At 34.1% G+C, this 24,574-nt stretch overlaps 1 protein-coding gene across 9 annotated transcripts in view; it reads right to left on the bottom strand.

Annotated features, from left to right (window-relative positions):
* Positions 1-1,669: 1,669 nt before the first annotated feature.
* The window catches only part of ATP11B (ATPase phospholipid transporting 11B (putative)), a 141,171-nt gene continuing 118,266 nt past the window's right edge, over positions 1,670-24,574 (bottom strand). For 7 of the 9 annotated variants that reach the window (XM_082393906.1, XM_082393907.1, XM_082393904.1 and 4 more), the window contains 2 exons: positions 21,654-21,787; positions 1,670-17,461 (listed from right to left, as the gene is read on the bottom strand). In XM_082393906.1, the coding sequence (XP_082250032.1) occupies positions 17,380-17,461; positions 21,654-21,787 (216 nt within the window). In that variant the 3' untranslated portion in view covers positions 1,670-17,379. Of the gene's footprint in view, positions 17,462-21,201; positions 21,788-24,574 lie in introns of those variants that run through there. The other 2 variants (XM_082393902.1, XM_082393903.1) reach the window with 2 other exon arrangements.

The following is a 24,574-nucleotide window of genomic DNA, read 5'->3' on the forward strand; positions in this document are numbered from 1 at the left end:
GTTGGAGCATTTAATCCATTTACATTTAAGGTAATCATCAGTATGTATGTTCCTATTGCCACTTTCTTAACTGTTTTGGGTTTGTTATTGTAGGTCTTTTCCTTCTCTTGTGTTTCCTGCCTAGAGAAGATCCTTTAGCATTTGTTGTAAAGCTGGTTTGGTGGTGCTGAATTCTCGTAACTTTTGCTTGTCTGTAAAGGTTTTAATTTCTCCATTGAATCTGAATTAGATCCTTGCTGGGTGGGGTAATATTGGTTGCAGGTGTTTTCCTTTCATCTCTTTAAATATGTCCTGCTGCTCCCTTCTGGCTTGCAGAGTTTTTGCTGAAAGATCAGCTGTTAACCTTATAGGGATCCCCTTGTATGTTATTTGTTGCTTTTCCCTTGCTGCTTTTAGTATTTTTTCTTTGTATTTAATTTTTGATAGTTTGATGAATATGTGTCTTGGTGTGTTTCTCTTTGGATTCATCCTGTATGGGACTCTCTGCACTTCCTGGACTTGATTATTTTCTTTCCATATTAGGGAAGTTTTCAACTATAATCTGTTCAAATATTTTCTCAGACACTTTCTTTTCCTCTTCTTCTTCTGGGACCCCTATAATTTGAATGTTGGTGTGTTTAATGTTGTCCCAGAGGTCTCTGAGACTGTCCTCAATTCTTTTCATTCTTTTTTCTTTATTCAGCTCTGTGGTAGTCACAATAATAATAATAATATTTGTTTCCCCTTCTTTTTTCCTCAGTTAGCCTGGTTAGAGATTTATCAATTTTATTGCTCCTTTCAAAGAACCAGATTTTGGTTTCACTCATTTTCTCTGTTGATATCCTGTTTTCAATTTCATTAATTGCTGCTGTAGTTCTTACTATCTCTTTTCTTCTGCTGACTTTGGATATAATTTGCCCTTCTCTTTCTGGTTTCCTAAAGTGGATATTTAATTATTAATTTTATATCTTCTTTTCTAATATATACATTTAATGTTATAAATTTCCTTCTAAACACTGCTTTTGCTGCATCCCACAGATTTTGGTAAGTTGTGTTTTCATTTAGTTCAAAATATTTTAAAAATTTCTCTTTGAGATTTCTTCTTTGATTGACCTGTGTGTTTTTTAGAAGTGTTGCTTAATCTCCATGTATTTTAGAATTTTCCAGTTATCTTCTTGTTACTTATTTCTAGTTTAATTGTACTGTGGTCTGAGAACAGCTATTGCATAATTTCTATTCTTTTAAAGGTGTGTTTATGTCCCAGATGTGGTCTATCTTGGTGAATGTTTAATGTGAGCTTGAGAAGATTTTGTATTCTGTTGTTGGATAAAGCAGTCTATAGATGTCCATTTTATCCAGTTGATTGATGACGTTGTTTATTTCAACTATATCTTTACTGATTTTTGGCTTGGATCTGTCCACTTCTGATCAGGATTGTTGAAATCCCTGACTCTGACAGTGAATTTATCTATTTCTATTAGTTTTTGCTTCACATAGTTTGATGCTGTTTTTAGGCACATGCACATTAAATGTGTTATATCATCTTTCATATCTTCATAAAGTTGTTATATCTTCCCTTTGTCATAATCTAATGCCCTTCTTTATTAATTAATTACTGATAACGTTCCTTGCTTTGAAATCTGCTCTTTTTGAAAATTATATAGCTGCTCTTGCTTTCTTTCGATTAGCATTAGTGTGCTGTATTTCTCTCCATCCATTTACTTTTTTTTTTTTTTTTTTAGATTTTTTGGTGTGGACCAGGACCATTTTAAAAATCTTTATTGAATTTGTTACAATATTGCTGTTTTGTGTTTTGTTTTTTTGGCCCCAAGGCATGTGGGATCTTAGCTCCATGACCAGGATCAATCCTGCACCCCCTGCATTGGAAGGCAAAGTCTTAACCACTGGAACACTGGGAAGTCCCTCTATCCATTTACATTTAATCTATATGTCTTTATATTTAAAGTGGGTTTCTTGTAGATAACATATTGTTTGTTTGGTCATGTTTTTAGATCCACTCTAACAATCTCTATTTTTAAATAGGTACATTTAAATAACATTCAAAGTGATTACTGATACATTTCTATTAATATCTATCATATGCATTACTGCTTCTATTTGTTGCCCTTGTTCTATTTTTGTCTTTGATTCTTTTTCTGGCTTTTGTAGTTTTAATAGCATTTTCTATGATTCCATTTCTCTCCTTTCTTAGCATATTAGTTATACTTTATTTCCCACCTTGTTTTTAGTGGGTGCCCTAGAATTTGTATATACAATTATAGCTAATCCAATTCTGTCAAATAACACATCACAGGTAGTGTACCTTATAGTAATAAAATAATCCTAAGAAGTCCTTCTTCCTGTCCTTTGTATCACTGCTGTTATTCATTTCACTTATATATAAGCATATACATTAGCATACATATTCATAACACACATAAGCATACATAATCGAATACATTGTTTTGGCATTTGGAAGAAACTTATCTGTTAGATCAACTAAAAATAAAGAAAAGCTTTTATTTTATCTTCAGTTATTCCTTCTTCACTGCTCTTCCTTATTTTATATAGATCTGCGTTTTTGACCTATATTACATTCATTCTCTCTAAAGAACGTTTAACATTTCTTGCCTGGTGAGCGTACTGGCAACAAATTCCATCAATTTTTGTTTGAGAAAGTGTTTATTCAGTTTTGAAAGAACAGTTTTGCAGAGTACAGAAATCTATGTTGGTGATATTTTTCTCTCAAAAATTTAAATAGTTCACTCCACTTTTTTCTTGCTCACATGGCTTCTGAGTAGTTAGATGTGATACTTATCTTTGTTCCTCTGTAGATGATAAAATGTTTCTTACCTCTGGCTTCCTTCAGATTAGCTTGGTGATCTCTGAGTTTCCTGGATCTGTGGTTTGGTGTCTGACATTAATTTGGGGGCAATCTGTTGTTGTTTGAAATATTTCATCTTTTCCTTTATTTCTTCTATTGATATTACCATTGTACATATGTTATACCGTTTGTAGTTGTACCAAAGTACTTGCATAATATATTGGTTTTTTTTTTTCTTCAGTCTTTGTATTTCCCTGCCTTTCCAATATGGGGGCAGCAGTTTGCCCTCTGTCCCTCCAGTCTCTTATGAATCCAAGAAGTTTAAAAATTTTCAATATCTGTTCAACTTCTTACTTGCTGCTAGGATGGAGTGGTGACTTCCAGCTCTTTAAATGCAGAACCAGAAACAAAGTCTTGATGTGCACTTGGAACATTCACCAAGATATATCAAATGCTGGGTTTTAATATATTCACAAGGTCTGAAATCATACAGGGTATGTTCTCTAACAGAATTATAAATAATTAAAAATAGTGTATCCCCCCAAATACTTGGAAATTAAATAGAAACTTACTTAAAAATTTTAATTAAAATCATTAAAACACTTAGAAAACTTAGATTAAATAAAGCTTAATTCTTATAAAGATTAATCACTTATAAAACTAGTATGAAGCTTAAAAGACAAAAGTAGTAAAAATAACTATAATAGTTAAGTGATACACAATATAAAAAGATGTAAAGTGTGACATCAAAACCCTGAAATGTAAGTGGGGGAGAGTGAAAATATAGAGCTTTAGAATGTGTTCATACTTAAGTTGTTATCAACTTCAAGGACTGTTTTGTTATATGTAAACCTCATGGTAACCACAAAGGAAAACCTATAATAGATGCACAAAAGATAAAGGAATCTAAGCATACCACAAAAGAAAATCATCAAATCACACAGGAAGAGAGCAAGAGAAGAAAGGGACAGAGAAACTATAATACAGCCAGAAAACAATGCACAAATGGCCATGAGTATATACCTATCAATAATTACTTTAAAAGTAAATGGGCTACATTTCCCAAAGATAGAGTAGGTGAATGGATAAAAAACTAACCAACCAACCCAAGACCAATCTATATGCTGTCTACAAGTAACTCACGTCAGATGTAAGGACACACACTGACCGAAAGTGAAGGGACTAAAAGAGATAATCCATGTAAATAGAAACCAAATGAAAGTTGCAGTGGCTACATTTATATTAGACAAAATAGACTTTAAAACAAAGAAAGACTGTAATAAATGACAAAGAAGGGCATTACGTAATGATAAAGGGGTCAATTCAACAAAAGGATATATAATATTTGTAAACATTTATGAGCCCAACACAGGAGCACTTAAATATATAAAGCAAATATTAACAGAGTTAAAGGGAGAAATAGATAGCAATACAGTAATAGTAGGGGACTTTAATACTCCACTGTCAATAAATAGATCATCCAGACAGAAAATCAATTAAGAAAACATTGGCTTTAAATGACATGCTAAACCAGATGGACTTAACAGAATATACAGAAAATTTCATCCTGAAGCAACAAAATACACATTCTTCTCAACTTCACAGGAACATTCTCCAGGACAGATTTTAGGTCACAAATCAAGTCTTAATAAATTTAAGAAGATTGAAATCATATCAAGCTTCTTTTTTTGAGGACATGGTATGAAACTACAAATCAATTACAAAACAAAGAAACAAACAAAAAACTGGAAAATTCACAAATATGTAGATTAAACAACATGCTACTGGACAACCAAAGGGTCAAAGAAGAAATCAAGAGAAATAAAAAATACCTTGAGACAAATGAAAATGGAAATACAACATACCAAAACTTATGGAATACAATTCTTAGAGGGAAGATAAGCACCTAGAAAGAAACAAGAAACAAGAAAAATCTCAAACAACCTAACTTTACACCTTAAGGAACTAGAAAAAGAAGAATAAACAAAGCCCTAATTAGTAAAAGGAAGGAAATAACAAAGATCAGACTGGAAATAGATTAAAAAGACAATAGAAAAGATCAATAAAACTAAGAGCTGGATCTTTCAAAAGTAAACAAAATTGACAAACCTTTATCTAGACCCATCAAGAAAAAGAGAGGACTCAAATAAAATAAGAAATGAAAGAGATGTTACAAGTGATACCACAAAAATTCAAAGGATCATGAAACTATTATGAACAATTATATGCTAACAAATTGAATAGCCTAGAAGAAATGGATAAATCCCTAGAAACATACAGAAAATCTGAGTAGATCAATTACTAGTAGGGAGATTGAATCAGTAATCCAAAACCTCCCAACAAACAAAAACTCCAGGATCAGATGGCTTCACTGCTGAATTCTACCAAAATTTAAAGAATTAATACCAAACTTTCTCAGACTCTTCTAAAAAAAGAGAAAAAGAAGGAATGTTTCCAATCTCATTTTACGAGGTCAGCATTACCCTGGTTCCAAAATCAGACAAGGACACCGCAAGAAGAAAAGTTACAGGACTATATCCCTGATGAACATAGATACAAAAACCCTCAACAAAATATTAGGAAACTGAATTCAAGAATACATTAAAGGGATCAGACACCATGATCAAGTAGGATTTATTCCAGGGATCCAAGGATGGTTCAACATCTGCAAATCAATAAATGTAATATACTACATTGTCATATGATTTTTATCCTTTATTTTGTCAGTCTCAATAGATGGAGAAAAAGCTTTTGACAAAATTCAACACTCATTTATGATAAAAATTCTCAACAAAGTGGGTATAGAGAAGATTCACATCAACATAATAAAGGCCATTTGACAAGTCCACAGATAACATGCTCAATGCTAAAAAGCTAAAAGCTTTTCCTTTAACATCAGGAACAAGACAAGAATGTCCCCTTTTGCCACTTTTATTCAACATAGTACTGGAAGTCCTAAGCAGAGCAATTCATTAGGCAAGAAAAAGAAATAAAAGGCATCCAAATCAGAAATAAGTAAAACTATTTACAGATGACATGATATTATATATAGAAAACCCTAAAAACTCCACCCAAAACTATTAAAACTAATAAACAAATTCGGTAAAGTTGCAGGATACAAAATCAATATACAGAAATCTGTGGTGTTTCTATACACAAATAACAAACTGTCAAAAAGGAAAATTAAGAAAACAATCCCATGTACAATTGCATCAAAAAGAATAAAATACTGGGGAATAAATTTAACCAAGGTAGTGAAAGACCTGTACACTCAAAACTATACGACACTGAAGAAAGAAACTGAAGAAGACACAAATAAATGGAAAACTAGTCCATGCTCATGGATTAGAAGATTACTGCTAAAATGTCCATACTCTCCAAAGCAAATTACAGATCCAGTGCAATCCTCATCAAAATTCCAATGGCATTTTTCACAGAAATAGAACAAACAATCCTAACATTTGTATAGAACCACAAGAGACCTTGAACAGCCAAAGCCACCTTGAGAAAAAACAAAGCTGGAGGTATCATGCTTCCTGACTTCCAAATATATCACAGAACTCTAATAGAACAGTATGGTATTGGCATAAAAACATATATAGATCAATGGAACAGAATAGAGAAACCAGAAAGAAACCCATACACATATGGTCAATTAATTTACAACAAAGGAGCCAAAAACCTACAATAGGGAAAGGAGTCTCTTAATAAATGGTGTTGGGAAAACTGGACCACTATCTTCTACCATACACACACACAAACACACACACACACACACAACACACAAAAGCTCAAAATGGATTAAAGATTTAAATGTAAGACCTGAAACCATAGAAGTCCTAGAAAAACATAGGTGGTAAACTCCTTGACATCAGTGTTGGCATTGATTTTTTGGATTTGATATCAAAAGTAAAGGCAACAAAGTCAAAAATAAAAAAGTGGGAGTACATCAAACTAAAAAACTTCTGCACAGCAAAGGAAGCCATCAACAAAATGAAAAGGCAACCTACTGAATGGGAGAAAATACTTGCAAATCATATATCTGACAAAGGGTTAATATCCAAAATGTACAAGGAACTCATACAATTCAATAGCAAGAAAATAAACTATCCAATTAAGAAATGGGCAGAGGATCTGAATAGACATTTTCCCAAAGAAGCCATACAAATGGCACATGAAAAGGTGCTCAACATCACTCATCATCAGGGAAATGCAAATCAAAACCACAATGTCACATCACACCTGTTAGAATGGCTACTAACAAAAAAAGAAATAAGTATTGGTGAGGATGTGGAGAAAAGGGAACCCTTCTACACTGTTGGCAGGAATGTAAATTGGTGTAGCTACTATGGAAAACAGTATAGAAGTTCTACCTATGACCCAGTGATTCTACTTCTGGGGATTTATCCAAAGAAAAGAAAAAACATTAACTCGAAAAGATACGTGCACACCCATGTTCACTAAAGCATTATTTACAATATCTAAGATATGGAAACAACCTAAGTGTCCAACAATGAAGAAATGGATAAAGAAAATGTACATACATACATGAAGGAATATTCAGCCATAAAAAATAAGGAAATCCTGCCATTTGGGACAACATGGATGGACTTTGAGGGCATTATGCTAAGTGAAATAAATCTGACAGAGAAAGAAAAATACCGTATGAGCCAACTTATATGTAGAATCTAAAAAACAAAAACAAGAAAACTGAGCTCATGAATTAGAGACAGAACAGATTGGTGGCTGCTAGAGGTGGGGGCTTAGGGTTGGGTAAAATGGGTGAAGGGGGTCAAAGGTACGAACTTCCAGTTACAGAATAAGTAAGTCATGAGGATGTAATGTACAGTATGGTGACTACAGTTAATACTGTACTGCAAATTTGAAAGTGCTGAGAGATCTTAAAAATTCTCATCACAAGAAAAAATTTTCTAACTATGGTGAGGGATGTTAACTAGGCCTATTAACCATTTCACAATATATACAAATATCATTATGCTGTATACCTGAAACTAATGTTATCTGTCAATTATACCTCAATTTAAAAAAACAAAAAAAAGTGTGGAAAGATAATCTAGAAAGGAGAAATTATTTCAGACATATGGAGATAAAAGTCTTATGAACTAAATTGAAATATTTAAATAAAATGGATAAACTCCTAGAAACATATAAAATGTATAGGAATAACTTGAATAGACTCATAAACTGTAAAAAGTATATTAGAAATAGTAGTCAAGGACCTGTCCTCTGAAAAAACCTCAGGTCCAAATGTTTTTATTCTATCAAATTCTACCGAACTTTCAAAATAGCTAATTCTATTTTATGCAAGTTGTTCCAGAAACCAGAAAACAGGGGAAGTGGGAGGTCTTCCCAGCTCATTCCTTGAGATTAGTGTAATACTGACTCAAAAACCAGAAACAAACAAAAAACCCAAACCAAGAGAATAAAAAGGAAAATTATAGGCCCATTTTGTTTATGTATGCAGATTCAAAATCCTAAATAAAGCAATAGTTAAATGAATACAACAGAGCACTAAAAATAATATATCATGAACAAGCAGGGTTTGTGCCAGTAATGCAAGGATTGTTCAATATCAGAAAAATCCATCAATATACTTCTCTATATTAATAAAATAACAGAGTAAAACATTTCATGATAATTTTAGTTGAACCAGAACAATCATTTTGCAAAGTTCAACACCTGTCTATAATTGTTAGTAAACTAGAAATAGAAGGAAATATTCTTAATGAGGGAAAAGCTATGTATACTCAAACCCTATGTATACGCAAACAGTATATATCACACTAAATGGGTAAACCTTAGATGCATTCCCTTTAAGATAAGAAACAAGATTAGGACATCCTTATCACCACAAATGTTTAACACAGTATTGGAAATCCTGACTAACACTATTAAGAAAAAAGTGAAGGGACTGGAAGGAAAAAAAAGTATATCCCCCAAATATTTAGAAATCAAAACACCTCTAAATAATCCAGGGATCAAAAAAGAAATCATAAAGGAAATAAGAAAATATTCTGATTTGAATAACAATGAAAAGATAAAATCTGTGGGAATCACCTAAAGCAGTACATAGAGGGAAATGTGTAGTTTTAATGCCTTTATTAAAAAGGGTTAAAAATCAATTTATCTAAGCTTCAAAAAAGCCATAAAAGAAGAGCAAATTAAAACCAAAATAGAGGGACTTCCCTGGTGGTCCAGCAGTTAAGAATCCTTGCTCCCAATACAGGGAGCACAGGTTCGATCCCTGGTTAGGGAACTAGATCCCACATGTTGCAACTAAAGATCCCACACGCTGCAAAGAGCCTGTGTGCTGCAACTAAGGCCTGGTGCAGCCAAATAAATAAATGGATAAATGTTAGAAAACAAAATCAAAATAGAAAGGAATAATACAGATGAGAGCATAGGGCAATAAAAATAAATGGGTAAAATTAACAAAGCCAAAAGTTGATTCTTTGAAAAAATTAATAGACTTTATTAAACCCCTAGCAAGATTGGTGAGGTAAAAAGTATAGAAAAAAAGCTACCAATAAGAAAAACCAATATATATCCTATAGTCACTATAAGGATAATCAAAGAATATTCTGAACAACTTTATGTCAAAAATATTGGAAATTACATGAAATAGACAAATTCCTTAAAAGATACAACTTACCAAATTTCACAAAAGAAACAGAAAATGTGAATAATCCTGTATCTGTTTCAGAAATTGAATTTGTGATTTACAATATTCCCCCCTGCAAAAAAAACACCCCCCAAACCCCTCTAACTAGGTCCAGATGACATCAATGGTGAATTCTTCAAAACATTAAAAGAAAAAATAATAACCTCATAAACTCTTCCAAAAAAGGGGAGGAGGGAACACTTCCCAAATTGTTTTGTGAGGCCAGCATAACCCTAATACCAAAACCTGACAGAGATGGTATAAGAAAATGAAATCACAGATCTATATCCTTCATAAGCACGGATACAAAAGCCTCTAACACAGTATTAGCATATCAAACAGCAATATATAAATAGATAACACATTATACCCAAGTGAAATTTATTTCAGTGATACAAAGTTGGTTTAACATTTGAAAATCAACCAAAATAGTTCACCATAGTACCAAGCTAAAACATACAAAACCATATGATCATCTTGAAAAATGGAGAAAAAACATTTTCAAAACTCAACACCTCATGGTTCTCACCATGTCTATTTAACATTGTACAGGAAGTTCTAGCCAGTGCAATAACGCAATAACAAGAGACAAAACCCATGAAAATTGAAAAAACTGAAACAATTCTCAGATGACATAATTGTGTACATCAAAATCAAAAGCATTCTACACAAAAGTTAAAAAAAATAGAAAAATTGAATGAATTTAGCAAGGTTGTTAAGTTACGAAGTAAAAAGCACAAAAATTAATTGCATTTATGTATAACAGTAATGAGTAATTGGAAGATAAATTAAGAAACAATTCTACTTACCACAGCACCAAATACCAAATTTTAAGAGTTTAACAAAGATTTGCCAGATGTCTATAATGAAGACTACAAAACCTTCCTGAGAAAAGACCTAAGATAAATGGAGAGATATACCATGTTCATGGATTAGAAGAGTCAATATTAAGACATCAGTGCTTTCAAAATTGATATATAAATTCAGAGAGATCCAAATCAAAATCGTATCAGGATTTTTTTTAAAATAAATTGATCAGCTAGCTGATTCCAAAATTTATTTAGATGCATTTACGGAAATGCAAAGAACCTAGGATAGACAAAACAATCTTGACAACAGAGTTGAAGGGTTTACACTACCTGATCTCAAAGCTAGGCATAAAGCTATAGTAATCAAGACAGTGTGCTACCGGTGTAAGGATAAATGAACAGAATTGGAGAGTCCAGAAATAGACCCACATTTATACAGTTAACTTCATTTTATAAATTTTTTGGCCACACTGCGTGGCTTGTGGGATCTTAGTTCCCCAACCAGGGATCAAACCCATGCCCCCTGCAGTGGGAGCATGAAGCCCTGATCACTGGACTGCCAGGGAATTCCTCAGTCAGCTAATTTTAAAGAGGCACCAAATGAATTCAATGGAGATAGAGAACATTTTCAACAAATGGAGCTAAACCAAATAGATACTCTTACGGGGGTTGGGAGGAAGGAAGATCCTCAATCCTTGCCTCACATCTTACATATAAATGAATTTGAGATGGATCATGGACTTAAATGTAAGAGGCTGCTTTCAGAAGAAAACATAGGAAATTATCTTCATGAACTTGGGGTTGACAAGAATATTTTAGATAAGACACAAAAAAACACATAACGATAAAGGGAAAAAAAATGGACTTCATCAAAATAAAACACTCCTGCTCCCCAAAGTCACCAGTAAGAAAATATACAGGCAGGGCACAGACTGAGGGAAAATGCTAGTAATACATACATCTGACAAAGAACTTACTAACATCCTTATGAAAAGGATTCCAACCATTCTGTAATGAGACAAGCAACCTAATGAAAAAAAATGGCCAGAGCCTTCAATACACATTTCAGAAAAAAAGAAGATAAATTGTCACTAAGCATATAAAAAGGAGTTAAACATCATTTGTTATGCAAATTAAAATCATGAGATATAATAAAATAACTGGAACTCTCATTATTGTACACAAATGCACAAAAAATGGCACCTACAGTCACTTGGGAAAACTTCTGGCAGTTTCTCATAAAATTAAACATAAACCTACCTTATGACCCAGCAATTCTACTCATTATTTAATAAGAGAAATGAAAACACATCCACGAAGAATGTTCATAATAACTTTATTTGTAATCACCCCAAACTGTAAAGAATTCAAATGTCCATAAACCAGAGAAAGGATAAATTGTGGGATGTTCATGAAAAGGAACACTACTGAGTAGGAAAAAAACCTCCAAACTATGGATATACGCAACAACATGTATGAACCTCGCAGACATTGTGAACAACAAAGTCAGATGCAAAAGTGAACATGTATAATTCCATTTATATGAAATTCAAGAACAGGTGAAACGGATCTATGACAATAGATAACAGAAAAAAATGGTTGCCAAGGGCAGAAGGGGAGAGAAATAAATTTCCTGCACACTTTCTGAGATGATAGAAAAGTTCTCTATCTGGACTTGGATTAGGATCACATAGATGTATACAATGTCAAAATAAATAGAACATAATCCTAAAATCTATGCACTTCACTGTCTACAGATTTTACTTGAATACAGACCGTTTTACCTTAAAAATTAGTATTAAAAATCTGCCATCAGGGCTTCTCTCGTGGTGCAGTGGTTAAGAATCCGTCTGCCAAGGCTGGGGACACGGGTTCAATCCCTGGTCCAGGAATATCCCACATGCTGCAGAGCAACTAAGCCCGTGCACCACAACTACTGAGCCTGTGCTCTAGAGCCCGTGAGCCACAACTACTGAGTCTGCATGCCACAACTACTGAACCCGCGTGCCTAGAGCCCGTGCTCTGCAACGAGAAGCCACTGCAATGAGAAGCCCATGCACCGCAACGAAGAGTAGCCCCCGCTCGCTGCAACTGGAGAAAGCCTGCGTGCAGCAATGAAGACCCAACACAGCCACAAAAAAAAAAAAAAAAAATCTGACATCAGATTTTTATCAGATCTGCCACTTCCAAAAACAGCTGTTCACACAGACATGTGAACTCACCTCAATTTACGATAGCTTTGTTCTTTGAGTCAGTTACTCTTCAAAATAAAACTTGAATTGTTTTCAAATTCACTAAATTTTCTAGTGAAATGCTGCTCATAAAATTTTACTTTCTTGCCCTAAATTTCTTATTCATTAAGAACATGATTCAGGGACTTCCCTGGTGGTGCAGTGGTTAAGAATCTGCCTGCCAATGCAGGGACACGGGTTTCAGCCCTGGTCCAGGAAGATCCCACATGCTGCAGAGCAACTAAGCCCATAAGCCACAACTACTGAGCCTGCACTCCAGAGCCTGCGAGCCACAACTCTGAGCCTGTGTGCCACAACTACTGAAGCCTGCATGCCTAGAGCCTGTGCTCTGCAACAAAGAGAAGCCACTGCAATTAGAAGCCCGCGCACTGCAACGAAGAGTAGCCCCTGCTCGCCGCAACTAGAGAAAGCCTGTGCACAGCAACGAAGACCCAACACGGCCAAAGATAAATAAATTTATATAGAAAAAAGGAACATGATTCATTATGTTGTACACTAAAAGTTAAAGACTGAAGTACCCTAAAGATAGTCCAAACCCTCAACTCTTTTTAAAATAAAAACAGATGCCGAGATAAATTGACTTGTCCAGGATCATGTTCTTGTTTCATTTCAGAAATAAAAATACATATATTATACATTGTCACCCTTTGTAAATACTAACACGCAAAAACAACAGCTTACCTTTTTAATAAACGTAGATGAAATAATTACGTGGCAACTGAAGCATTAGAAACAATGACTGAACATCATTAGGTTAGAATATTTTTTAGAAATAAATGTTATATATATTATATATATATTTTTTAAATGTTATATTTTAAAGCACTTTTTAATTTTTAAAAACTTTAATTTTTTTGGCCGTGCCACGCAACATGTGGGATCTTAGTTCCCCGATCAGGGACTGAACCCTGAATTGGAAGCATGGAGTCTTAACCACTGAACCGCCAAGGAAGTCCCAGAAAGCACATATTTTCTATTCAACTAAGGCATTTCCAAATTTACACTGGCTGGTTTTTCATGAATGATACATTTTCTAGTTGAAGTGTGTTGGTCTTTACAGTTGGTGCATTTGAATCAGACAGCTTTTCAGGAACTGTACCGATAAGCTATAAAACTTGGGTAACAAAAGAACTTCTGGATTTTTGAAAACTGCAGTTAGTGAAAGGCATAATGGAATTTCTGTACTCTAATGGAGGGTAAATGTAGTAAAATTTAGCTAAAAACCCCCCAAAAAACTTGGCAGTGCTGGTTGTGACGAGCAGAGAGAGGATTAAAATGCATTTAAATAATGGAAAAAGGCTTTTACTTACATAGGAAAATTTTTATTTGATAAATATAATTTCATAAAGTTTAAAAAATTACTGAGAGCTGTACAATAGGTATACTACATTTACTGACAATGCAGATAATTTAGATATTAGACAGCCACAGTGTCTGAGGTCCAAAATTTTAAACTGAGTGTTGCAACAGTATTTCCAACTACTAATTATTCATAAAAATCTAAGTCACCATTATTACAAACATATCATTAGTTATGATCTATTTTTTGCAGCAATATCATTCAGGTTATCTCACATAAACAGCACTTTAATTATGTTCTATTTTTATGAAAATAGATGACTCATATCAGGATAGAAATAAAAATGTCTCTAAAGGGGGACCAAAATTAATAAAACACGTTTTACATAACTCTTTGGTGTGTTAGTTTTATTAATGCCTGCTTGTATCATACTCCAAATTGATCTTTACAGGAAAAACACAAACATGGATGATTTTCCCTTTCTCCCCAGTCCCCAATAACTTTTCAGAGCAGCGTATGTTAAAAACTTTTGGTATTAATTATAAATTTTTTAGTGGCCGTGACTCCTGCCTATCAGATAGGAGTCTGAAGCTTACCACAGAAGCCCAATTTCACAATCTTAACGCAGTAGAAATGACCCTGGTCTGAGTAAGGTATTCCCTAACTGGATGATTTGCCTCTGTTTAACCTCCTACTCAGGACAGTGCCAGAGTCTGGATCAGGTCTGGGAAGCCTTTGGACCTCAGGGAGATTAAGACCCAAGGAGGAGGCTAGTTAAGAGAAATTCAAACTAAATTCTCCCCTCTTTTCTTCTCAACCCCACAGAAAGGCTGGGTAGCTATAGTTCTCCTGGCCCACACTCTACTCCTTCTGGGGTGAGCCTAATGCTTGCTAAAGCTGAGGCAGGGTGCTGAGTCACCTAAAGCAGCTGATAGGCAATTTTGGAAACTGACTTGGTGCTTACTGCTATCTTCAGGGCTACAGGCTTCAGGCTAGGCAAAAGCAAGCAAGTGAGGCAAATAGATTTGAGACCACTAACTAGCAGTAACACATGTAGCATCGTACCCTGGTTTTGGCAGATAAGAGTAAGTTAATTATCAACATCATACTTTCCAAAGAATTTTAAAGAAATATGCAAGGGAGAAAATTTCTGATTACTCATTATGCAGTAATAGTTTTACAATATGAATATTTAGCACTAGAGAACTACTGCAAGTTTGTAGACAACAGTTACTTTCTTAAATAAACAGAAGAAAACCCCTTTCTTACAAGATAATCTTCCTTTAAATGGAGTAGGTTTTGAACAACAGACTAGGAGAAGCATGTCAGCAGATGCTATTAACTTTTTTCAGATATAAAATTCCTACATAACTTCAAATACTGAACGCAGAAAATTGCATCAATCACACCTTGAGCACCATATAGGCTAGCTGACCTCATGCCTTGCTGTAGTTGATCAGAGACTGCTTGATGGCTTTGCCGTCCTTCCCTGGTGTTAGTAGTCAGTTAAACTGATGGCAAATAAACACTGTAAGGTAGATGTAATGCAGGGCTACTGAACGTCATTTTGTTATATGAACATTTTATAAGACATTCTAAGAAAAAGCAAATTCTGTATTATTCTCCACTAATACTCTACTGAATATTTTCTGCAATATTTCCTCTTCTGGAACATGAGCTGGTAAGGGTACACACTGTACATTTTATTATCCCTTTACTGTATTTGCAGGATAACAGTATCTTCCTAAACTCAATCTAAGTTAAAGAAGGGCTATTTATGAAAATTAATATTTAGGCTGAAATTCATAACCTAATATCCTTGCATTATTGAAACAGACAAATGCTACATTAGCAAGAAAACAGTTTACCAGTGAACAAAGGTAAAGTCTTAATTCTACCATTCTTTCCCTACCAGCCCAATTCCAGAAGTCTGATATTCATGAAATGGGAAAGGGGTGGAGGGTTGTGCAATAAACCTACAGAAAGGAATTATCATATTCTCCAGGGAAAATTTTGGCAACACCTTACTTAACCATTTCCATACAATTCTGAATGTATATGTACACAATAATATGCTTAGGGATGGGTAACAGTTCTTTAATAATCATTTCCAAGTTTTAAAACATTACTTTTTATCAAAACAAATGACAACACTGGATCTACATGATAAACTCAGGATGAAAATCAAGTACTGAACTGCACTGAGTTAACGGCAGTAATACACACCTGATTAATCATTTTTAGCATTTAAATTTACTGCAGCCATTACCCCATATAATTTAGCATTTTAGACTTTGCTTCATTTACATTCTATAGCCACACCTTATAATGGGACACTGGGCAGATTTCACTTTACTGTAGTAGTCTGCTGTAAGTTAGATAATGTATACTAACCTAAAAGTAACAGGATTCTCATCTGAAATTCTTTATTCTAAAAGCTAGCTTACTGAAAGTCAAGAGCAATTCTGAGCTAGTTACAGAAAGAGGCTCTTCTCATTTTATTGATTTAATTATCCTAATATTTTGATTTGTATAATTAAAAGTATTTGCAATATTTAAATAGTTTTCAAACTGGTTTTTTATTGATTATAGTTGAATTTACAACAGTGTCATAAAATACTATAAACAGAGCCTTCAGATAGACAAAAAAAGCAAATTTAAATATATTAACCAGATTAAAGCATGCAAAAGATCCAATGATAAACACATTAAATAATAATATGCTAATGATGTCTAATTTACCCACTATAGGTTCTTTACATTGTCACAAAAATAGTAAACATCAATTTGAAATTTGGTGAATGGGCTTGATTCCTGATTTATAGGTAAGATATGATATACCCTTTGCATGTATATGGTTAACTTAACTGGTTGTGTTACAGTACATTTAGAGAAGTTTTGGTACTGGTATATATTTACTACCCATACTGCAGTAAATAATGGTTGGAAATGCATTCTCCTAATTTGCTCTGTGAACTTAGAAAGCACTAATGAATGAACAAACATGGGTCACTGAGGGACCAAAATTCCTTACTATTCACATTAACTTTTCCCATGAAAAGTTTCAAATATAACTCTAATAAAAAAATAGAGTTTTCAAGGAAAACTTTTCAGCATAATTTATAGAGGCAGATTTAAACAGAAGACTCAATAACCAAGCCATACTAAAAAGTACAATTAACTAGGAATTAGCTCCCTTTTCTACCTTGATGTTAAAATATTTAGTGGCCTTAGCAAAAGGCTGAAATGCCATTGGGAGTCCCGTAAGCACACGGGGACAACCCAGATAAAGAGATGAAAAATGGCTCTTTATTCATAAATTTTAACATGTTCAGATTTAAACTAAGAGGGCGGCTGGCGGGGGTGCATGGTAATGCTTTTTGTTTGTTTGCCATTATAACTCTGAGTGGGCATGAGCTACTCCAGAGATTTCAGAAAGTAGTTCCGCAGAGGTAGTGTGGCCATTACCAGGATGATCACACTAAATTTTAGGGAAGGAGTTGAAATGGCTCCCACAAAGTACTACCGCCCCTTTAACAAGTAGACGAGTCCATTGTGGAGAGAGTCAAGATGCTCCTGTCGTTGGTATAGAAAGGATCCGATGCACTCCATGATCTAAAGTAACAATAAGAGAAAAGTTTGGCTCACCAGGACCTATGTTTCAATTGAGAAAAAATTGTACTCTAAAACGTAGGACCAAAATGCGATTTGAGTATTAAAATAAGCACTGATTGATTCATTTTTAAATGCTAAAGATAAGTTCTTCTTACTAGCATTGAAGGACCAAACATTCTATTTATATTATACAAAAACTTGGGAAAATAATGCTCTAGTCATCATATAAAAATATTAGCCAAAATTCATTACCATTAAAACAATTTCTATAGGTAGTAAAGCATGAGACACTCTTAAAATCTTAATTCAATAAGAAACAAGTATGTTATTAAGAGGTATGCACATTTGGTTTTACTGAAAAGCAACTAGGCTGTATTTTGACATCACGAAAGCAAACAAACAAAAATCTCACTTACCAAAAGCTTTGGAATGAAACAGTAGTATGTTCATATTATATTATTATTTCTTTTCAGGTATAAATTCTATTCTAAAGGTTTTAGCATTAATTAGCTTGAACAAAGTAAATGTTTTAATTCAACAGGTATCAAAGACACCTTGAACGAAGTAAATGTTTTGACTCAATAGGTATCAAAGACACCTAGAAGTCACTAGGGTTTTCACTTAACTAAGAACAAATGATCCTCTACTGGTCTGGAAAAAGTTAACTACTGTCTGTCTGAATGATAAGGCCATAAGCAATTCATTATATAATACTTTATTTGCAGCTGTACCAATTTCAGCTAAAATAACTTAAGACTAAAAATAGCCTGCCATGCTTAAAATAGCCTAACCTATTTCAAGGACAGTATTAGGATTACCAAGTTAAAGGTGGCTTTTCTTAGAATACTAAAAGCACTTAATAAATACATTTTATGTAACTTTTTCCAGGGTTCCCACTTTCCTTAAATAAAGAAGTTAGAGAAAGAGATTAGCACTTAAAATGGCCCAAATTCACTTTTATAAAAAATCTGCTGTTTCCTAGAGACTAAAGTTTGTATGTAGTTCAATTTTAAACCGATTAAGTGAGCACAGTCACAATGAAGATTGGAACCCAGAAACTTTACAAAGTTGGCAAAGAGGAAGACAAACAAGCAACAACCATACCAGTGGTTTACAGGTTCTCTAATTTTACTAGTTTCCAGAAAACTTAAACAGTATCTACCTTCGTTTAAGAAGGGCTTGTTCACTACGGTCTCTCTAGCACCTAGAACTGTGCCACAGTAGGTACTCAGTATTGGTAAAATAAATGAATGGAATAAGACTATGAACATTTCTTAGAGTAAGTATTGATGCAAGAAAAAGTATGCTCAGACACACATGACAAAACATAACTATAAACAATACTCCCAAACTGCCAATATTTTAGTTTTTCCTCTTTTCCAACCATTGCTTACACAGAAGAATCTTATTAGGTAAGGTTTCCTTCATTTTTGATCTTTTCAAAGCACACATGTGCATTCATATTGTTAAATATCATATTTGACAGAACATTAAACACCTGAACTACATATTAACTATTAACTCCTTTCTACTTAAAAGACAGTTTTGATTAGGATAAAGTAACTGTTGGTAAATTACATACAGAAAAGCATTTATTGCTGAAGTACAGCCCTTTAGAGTACAACATGGCATATCCTTTATATAGCACCATGATGCTATCTTTGAAACAGAGCTTGCAATATGGCATATTCCTTTGACAACATCAATTAGTAAAATATAAGTAGAATTTTTGTGCCTGGATGGTAAAACTTTATTAGTAAAGAAATCTGTCATATGAAAGCACTAATTGTATTTCTCAAGTGATGACCATTACCTCTTATGTTTAATTAATGTTAATGGAACAAATATCCAAAGGATTCTACATCTTGTAAATAGAGGTATCAGTCTGTCCCTACCTTTTAAATTAGACATGAGAGAGAAATGTAGAATAGATGCTATTCCAAAAGCAAAACAGAATGCCAAATATATTTCACCAAAACAATTACAGGTAAAAAACAAAAACAAATGACTTTTCAAAGTTTAAATATAATGTTAATGGATCCATGGCAATATTCATATAGCCCCTAGAAAAGCACCAAGTGGTTCTGAATATTGTATAATTTTATCCACTAAAAAAAAAAATAGAACAAATCTCAAAAGACTTTTTAGATTATTCATTTGAAGAAAACAGGGAGATAATGACAGTAGTAACTGATAGCATAACCTGAGATGCTGGACATAATTGGAAAGGTATTTATAGTCTGTCAAATAAGATATTCATTACTGTTAAACATTTTACTAGAAAAAAAAAAACTCTTAAAAAAGAAAAAAGTGAGATACAATTTTAAGGGGAAAGAAGTACAGATGAGAAGAGACACCTTCAACAGAACATGCAGAAATAAATCCCATAATTCCTTGGGCAGGTTCAAAAGGGATAATGCAGCATAAAAATGGTTATGTAAAGAATGATGGGGTGCATCACCTAAATAGTTGATATCCAGAAAATGGGAATATATATAAAGCAGAAAAATATTCTGGGATCATTTAAAATTAATTCTAGTCTTTTTTTTAGTAGTTAGTGAAAATGTATATTGTCATTAAAGAGAATTTCGTGTTGAAAAAGATGTTCTAAAAATTCTATACAAGTTCTTCAGTAGTCTCTTAGTCTAATTCCCACCTTAGTTCTGTGCAGTAAAGCTGTCTTATATTATACATTAGGTCTTTCTGGAACTTCCTTTGGGACACTTGTTGGACTGGGTACATGACAGAACTACTTTCTTATAATGCATTTCATAATACAATTGTGTAAGTCATAACATACAAGTCCCAATAAATTTAGGTGTCATAGTAATTCTTACATGTGGAATAAAATGCCTACAAAATAATATCACAGCATTATGGAAATATTTTTGATCACATTAAATTAACAAATGGGGACTGAAACCACAGACATTATGTTATTAACATAAGAATGCTATTTATAAATGCAACTGTACCATAAAGAAATGGCCACAACTAAAGGCAAAGAGGGAACTAACAAGTTCACCAGTAAAAGTTACCTGAATTCTATGATACAAGAATGATGTCATACTCATCATTTTTAAAACATAAAGCCAACCAAATATTAAAAATTCTTTTATCAACAGATAAGAGTAGTGCCTCCTCTGCCCTTTATTCCCTGCTCCTGGGGTCTTTCCAACCTCTTCCCAGGCGTGGCACATGTAGAAAGTGATACTATTCATGTGGCACGCTGCGGACAATGGAAATCACCGTCCATCCTTGCCCATCCGTAACCCTTCATGCACACGAGTGCACTGCTGCTCTGACTTTGACACTTTGATATCATTCACCTAAAGAATACCAAAGTGTGAAAAAAATTATTTCTATTCCTTAATATTCCCTAAATAATAACATGTCTCTTGGGGAAATGTATAAAGAATTGAATCAATTTCACTTTTAAATAAGTTAAGTGGTATATACCAAAAAATGGTATTTTTGTTATGATCCAAAAGAGCAAATCTAATTCAAGAAACACATTTGGGAGGAGACAAAAACACTAAAATTCTTCTAAACCATAATTTAAAGAGCCTGTTCTAACTTATAAACTTTTAATTAGACCATAAATACCGAGTAAAAACTTAAAAATCACAACTTATTTTAAAACCTCATTACACATATAAAAAGGTGTAGGAGAGCAGAATTTCAGCCTTTTATGTTTATAAATACCTCAAAGTCTCAAATGAGTGACTAGACAATCTACATGAAGAATAAGAAAGGCAAAATCTTTTGACTTTACTATTATGTGTAGATTATTTTGTAAATACAAAAAGCAAACATACAAGCAAAACAAATACAGGAAATAAAACAACAGTTTAGGTATAATCAAAAAAAGAAAGTTATAAAAAACGAAACGAGTACCAGATACACACTCCTATTCACCGCATTTGAGAAAGACTGTAAAGCAAGATTTTTTGTTCATTAGATGAAAAGTCTCTTCAAAGGTGCTTTCTGTTCCTTTGTTAGTGAAAGAACCCCCTACACCCTAAAGCCACAAGGTGAAATACCATCAAAGAGTGCTAATAAACAGCATACTTCCTGCTTCAGTTGGTAAAACCAGGGGCTGATTTATTAGGTATCTAGAGATGCAGGTTCATCCTGTTCCAGTTTATAGGATACTCATCTGCAGCAAAGGCTACTTAGAGAAATTTCACACCTGCTGACATGGGACGGACTACATCTTCCTATTACTCGTTCCAGCATTCTTCCAACAGATGTGCACGCTGTTTCTCCTTCTGAGAAACAGCACATGGAGTCCAAGCACTTGATACTTGAATTTGTTTCAGTAAGCTGAAGGAGTTGAAGGAGAAAAATATTAGTTATTTATAGATTTATACTTCCAAAAAGTATTAAAAAAACTGCAACAAGCACTTTAAAACCAAAAGTAATATATACATGTTTTCTATAATATGGAAATGTATGGAAGGCTTTAATTAAGAGTAATCATACCAAAATATTTAAAAGGCACTGTGTCTTAAATTAGAGGCTGAGTAAAATCATTATATAAAACAAGTAGCTGGATACTATATAAATCTGCAAAGATTTTGTATTTTAATATCTTAATATATTATGATTAAAATGATTTATTTACATCAACCACTCAGAGACTTAATGAATTCTCATTCTTCCTTGAGCTTTTGTTTAGGTGAAATGCTCCTGCAACTTCAATTAAAAATATCTAGTAACTGAGAAAAGTAGAGTTTAAATTAATTTGAAGACTGGGAAATAACCAGGCAGGACCAAATCCCAATCTTCAACAATAACAACAACAACAGTAGCAAACACCTTACGTAGTGCCAGGTTCTAAACACCATATAGATATATATATATGCACATCATAAATAATTCTTGAAAAAAGCATCATCTGCCTTAAATTGCTAAGCAACTATTAAGTGCTAACCATGCCCATAATAAGTTCATCTTGCTTTTTAAAAATTAACTGATGATACATTATTAAAATAAAGAAGTAACTAAGTAGTACTATTTAGATTTAAAACTGAATTAATTTCTGTAAGCTTGCAAGATTTATATTGATTGAGGGATAAAAAAACCTGGCAAGAAAAACTTAAAGCCACAGTACTAATAATTTCAATCCTGTTAAAATAAGGGGGAAAAAATGGTATGACCACATAGCCCAATGACTCCTAACCCTGGTTTTGACACAGTCAAGGGTACACCTAAATTTCTCAAGGGTTATCATTTTAAACAAACTTATTTTTCACTCATTTTCCTTTACATATATAACATATTGCATAACAAATCTTTCAAAAGTGTAGAGGAAGGAAAACAACAAAAATAGATTCATTAGAGTGCTGCAATTCACAAAGGTTGGGAATCACCAAGTGTAGAGTGTAGGCATGGCAACAGTGGACACTTGTGGAGACACTCACAATGGACAGAGGACACGAACATGATGAAACGTAAATAACCTGGCATTCTGAACCTAAGCAACTGGTGAGGTCCTACAAAATCCCTGCTCAGAATAATCCTGCCAAATACCAAGCAGTGCGAGACAACTTGGTTCCTGTTAGGCAATGAACTGATTGCATCAATGTCCTAGGATCTGCTAAGCACTGAGAAATAGCCAAATTTTACTTATTCTTTCATTATAATACCCTTGGGTTTAGGACTGTTTACGATACTATTTCTTAAACTGTGTATTATGAGATACTTACAGACATTGCACGAAAAAAAGTTCTGTGGCCAATCAAGTTTGAGAAACACTAGTTCAAGGAATGTCTAAACAGACTTTGTGAGTAAAGGACTGTCAGTAAGTCAGGTTGTACGGTCAGTCTCCAGGGAGAGAGCTAGACATGGTGCAATTCTCAAATTTGTTTTTTTCAGTAAACTCCCCTTCCTCCCCTCCCCACATGGAACATTAATCAACACCAGCAGGAACATTAATATTCAGTGGAAGATTTTAGGAAATGCTGGTTTAGGTAACAGGATTTCACCAGTTTCCCAGTTTCCTCCTTGGGTTACTGGGCTCCAGCTTCCTCCATCTCAAAGCCATCCTCTGTAGGAAGCAGGACTTTAGAGCTCCCACATGCTCAAGGATAAAGTGCTACACCTCGAAGAGGCCTGTAGGGCCCTTTATAACCTGATCTCAGGCTGCCTTTCCCGCTCTACTTCTAAATGCTCCTGTACAGTCTCCACACAGCCAACCAGGCAGTGCTCCCTGCCTGTGGGTATGTGTCAGGGCCTGTCACCAATTGGGGGCAGAATGCTGACCCCTAACACCAAGTTCAGTTTAAATACCATCATCTCTATGAAACCTCCTCCACCTCTCCAACTATCAGTACTATCTCTTTCTCTCTAGCTTCTATTCCAATTCTTGTATCATTTAAATGACAGAAGCACTTAAATTCAACTTATACTTCATTGAGCAAGGCACTGTGCTGGTTCCTAAAGGGGACAGCAACCCTGCCTTCAATCTGTTGAGTAAAGGATAAAGAAAAGGGTGGGAGATAAGCCAGGAACAAGTAATAATGGCAGTTATATTAATGGAATGCTTACTATGTATGTGCCAGTTAGTAGGTAAGATGCTTCTCATGGATTATCTCATTTATAACCACCTTTTCGGACAGGCACCAGACTCATACACATTTTACAGATGAGGAAACAGAGAAGTTAAAAATATGTTCATGCTCACCCAGCTGGGGCTTGAGTCTTGGTTTGATTCCAGAGCCCAAACCTCTTTACCATGCTGTTATACTGCCTTCTTATAATTATGGTATGAAGCAGAGTACAATATCGAAAAAGAGGAAGGAAAGCTCAAACCCAGCTGTTGTTGTTGGTATTAGTGGGAGAGCATGAGAGATCTGATGAAAAAGATGGCATACTGAAGACTGGATGGGATTTCAATAGCTGGAGATGGGAGAGAAACAGCATTCCAGGCTAAGCAAAGAGAATGAGTAACTGCGTGGGCAGAAAAGTATGATGTGCATTTAGTGCATGTTTAGCCTAAGTGTAGAGAGAGTAGTTGTTACTCCTACCCCCTTGCAAAAAGACCAGTGTGACTCAAAGTGTGATCTATGGACCACTGTTGGTCTGAAAACACTGTTACTAGCTCATGAG

The sequence above is a fragment of the Balaenoptera borealis genome, assembly GCF_965194805.1.
Source record: "Balaenoptera borealis genome assembly, chromosome: 5".
NCBI lineage: Eukaryota > Metazoa > Chordata > Mammalia > Artiodactyla > Balaenopteridae > Balaenoptera > Balaenoptera borealis.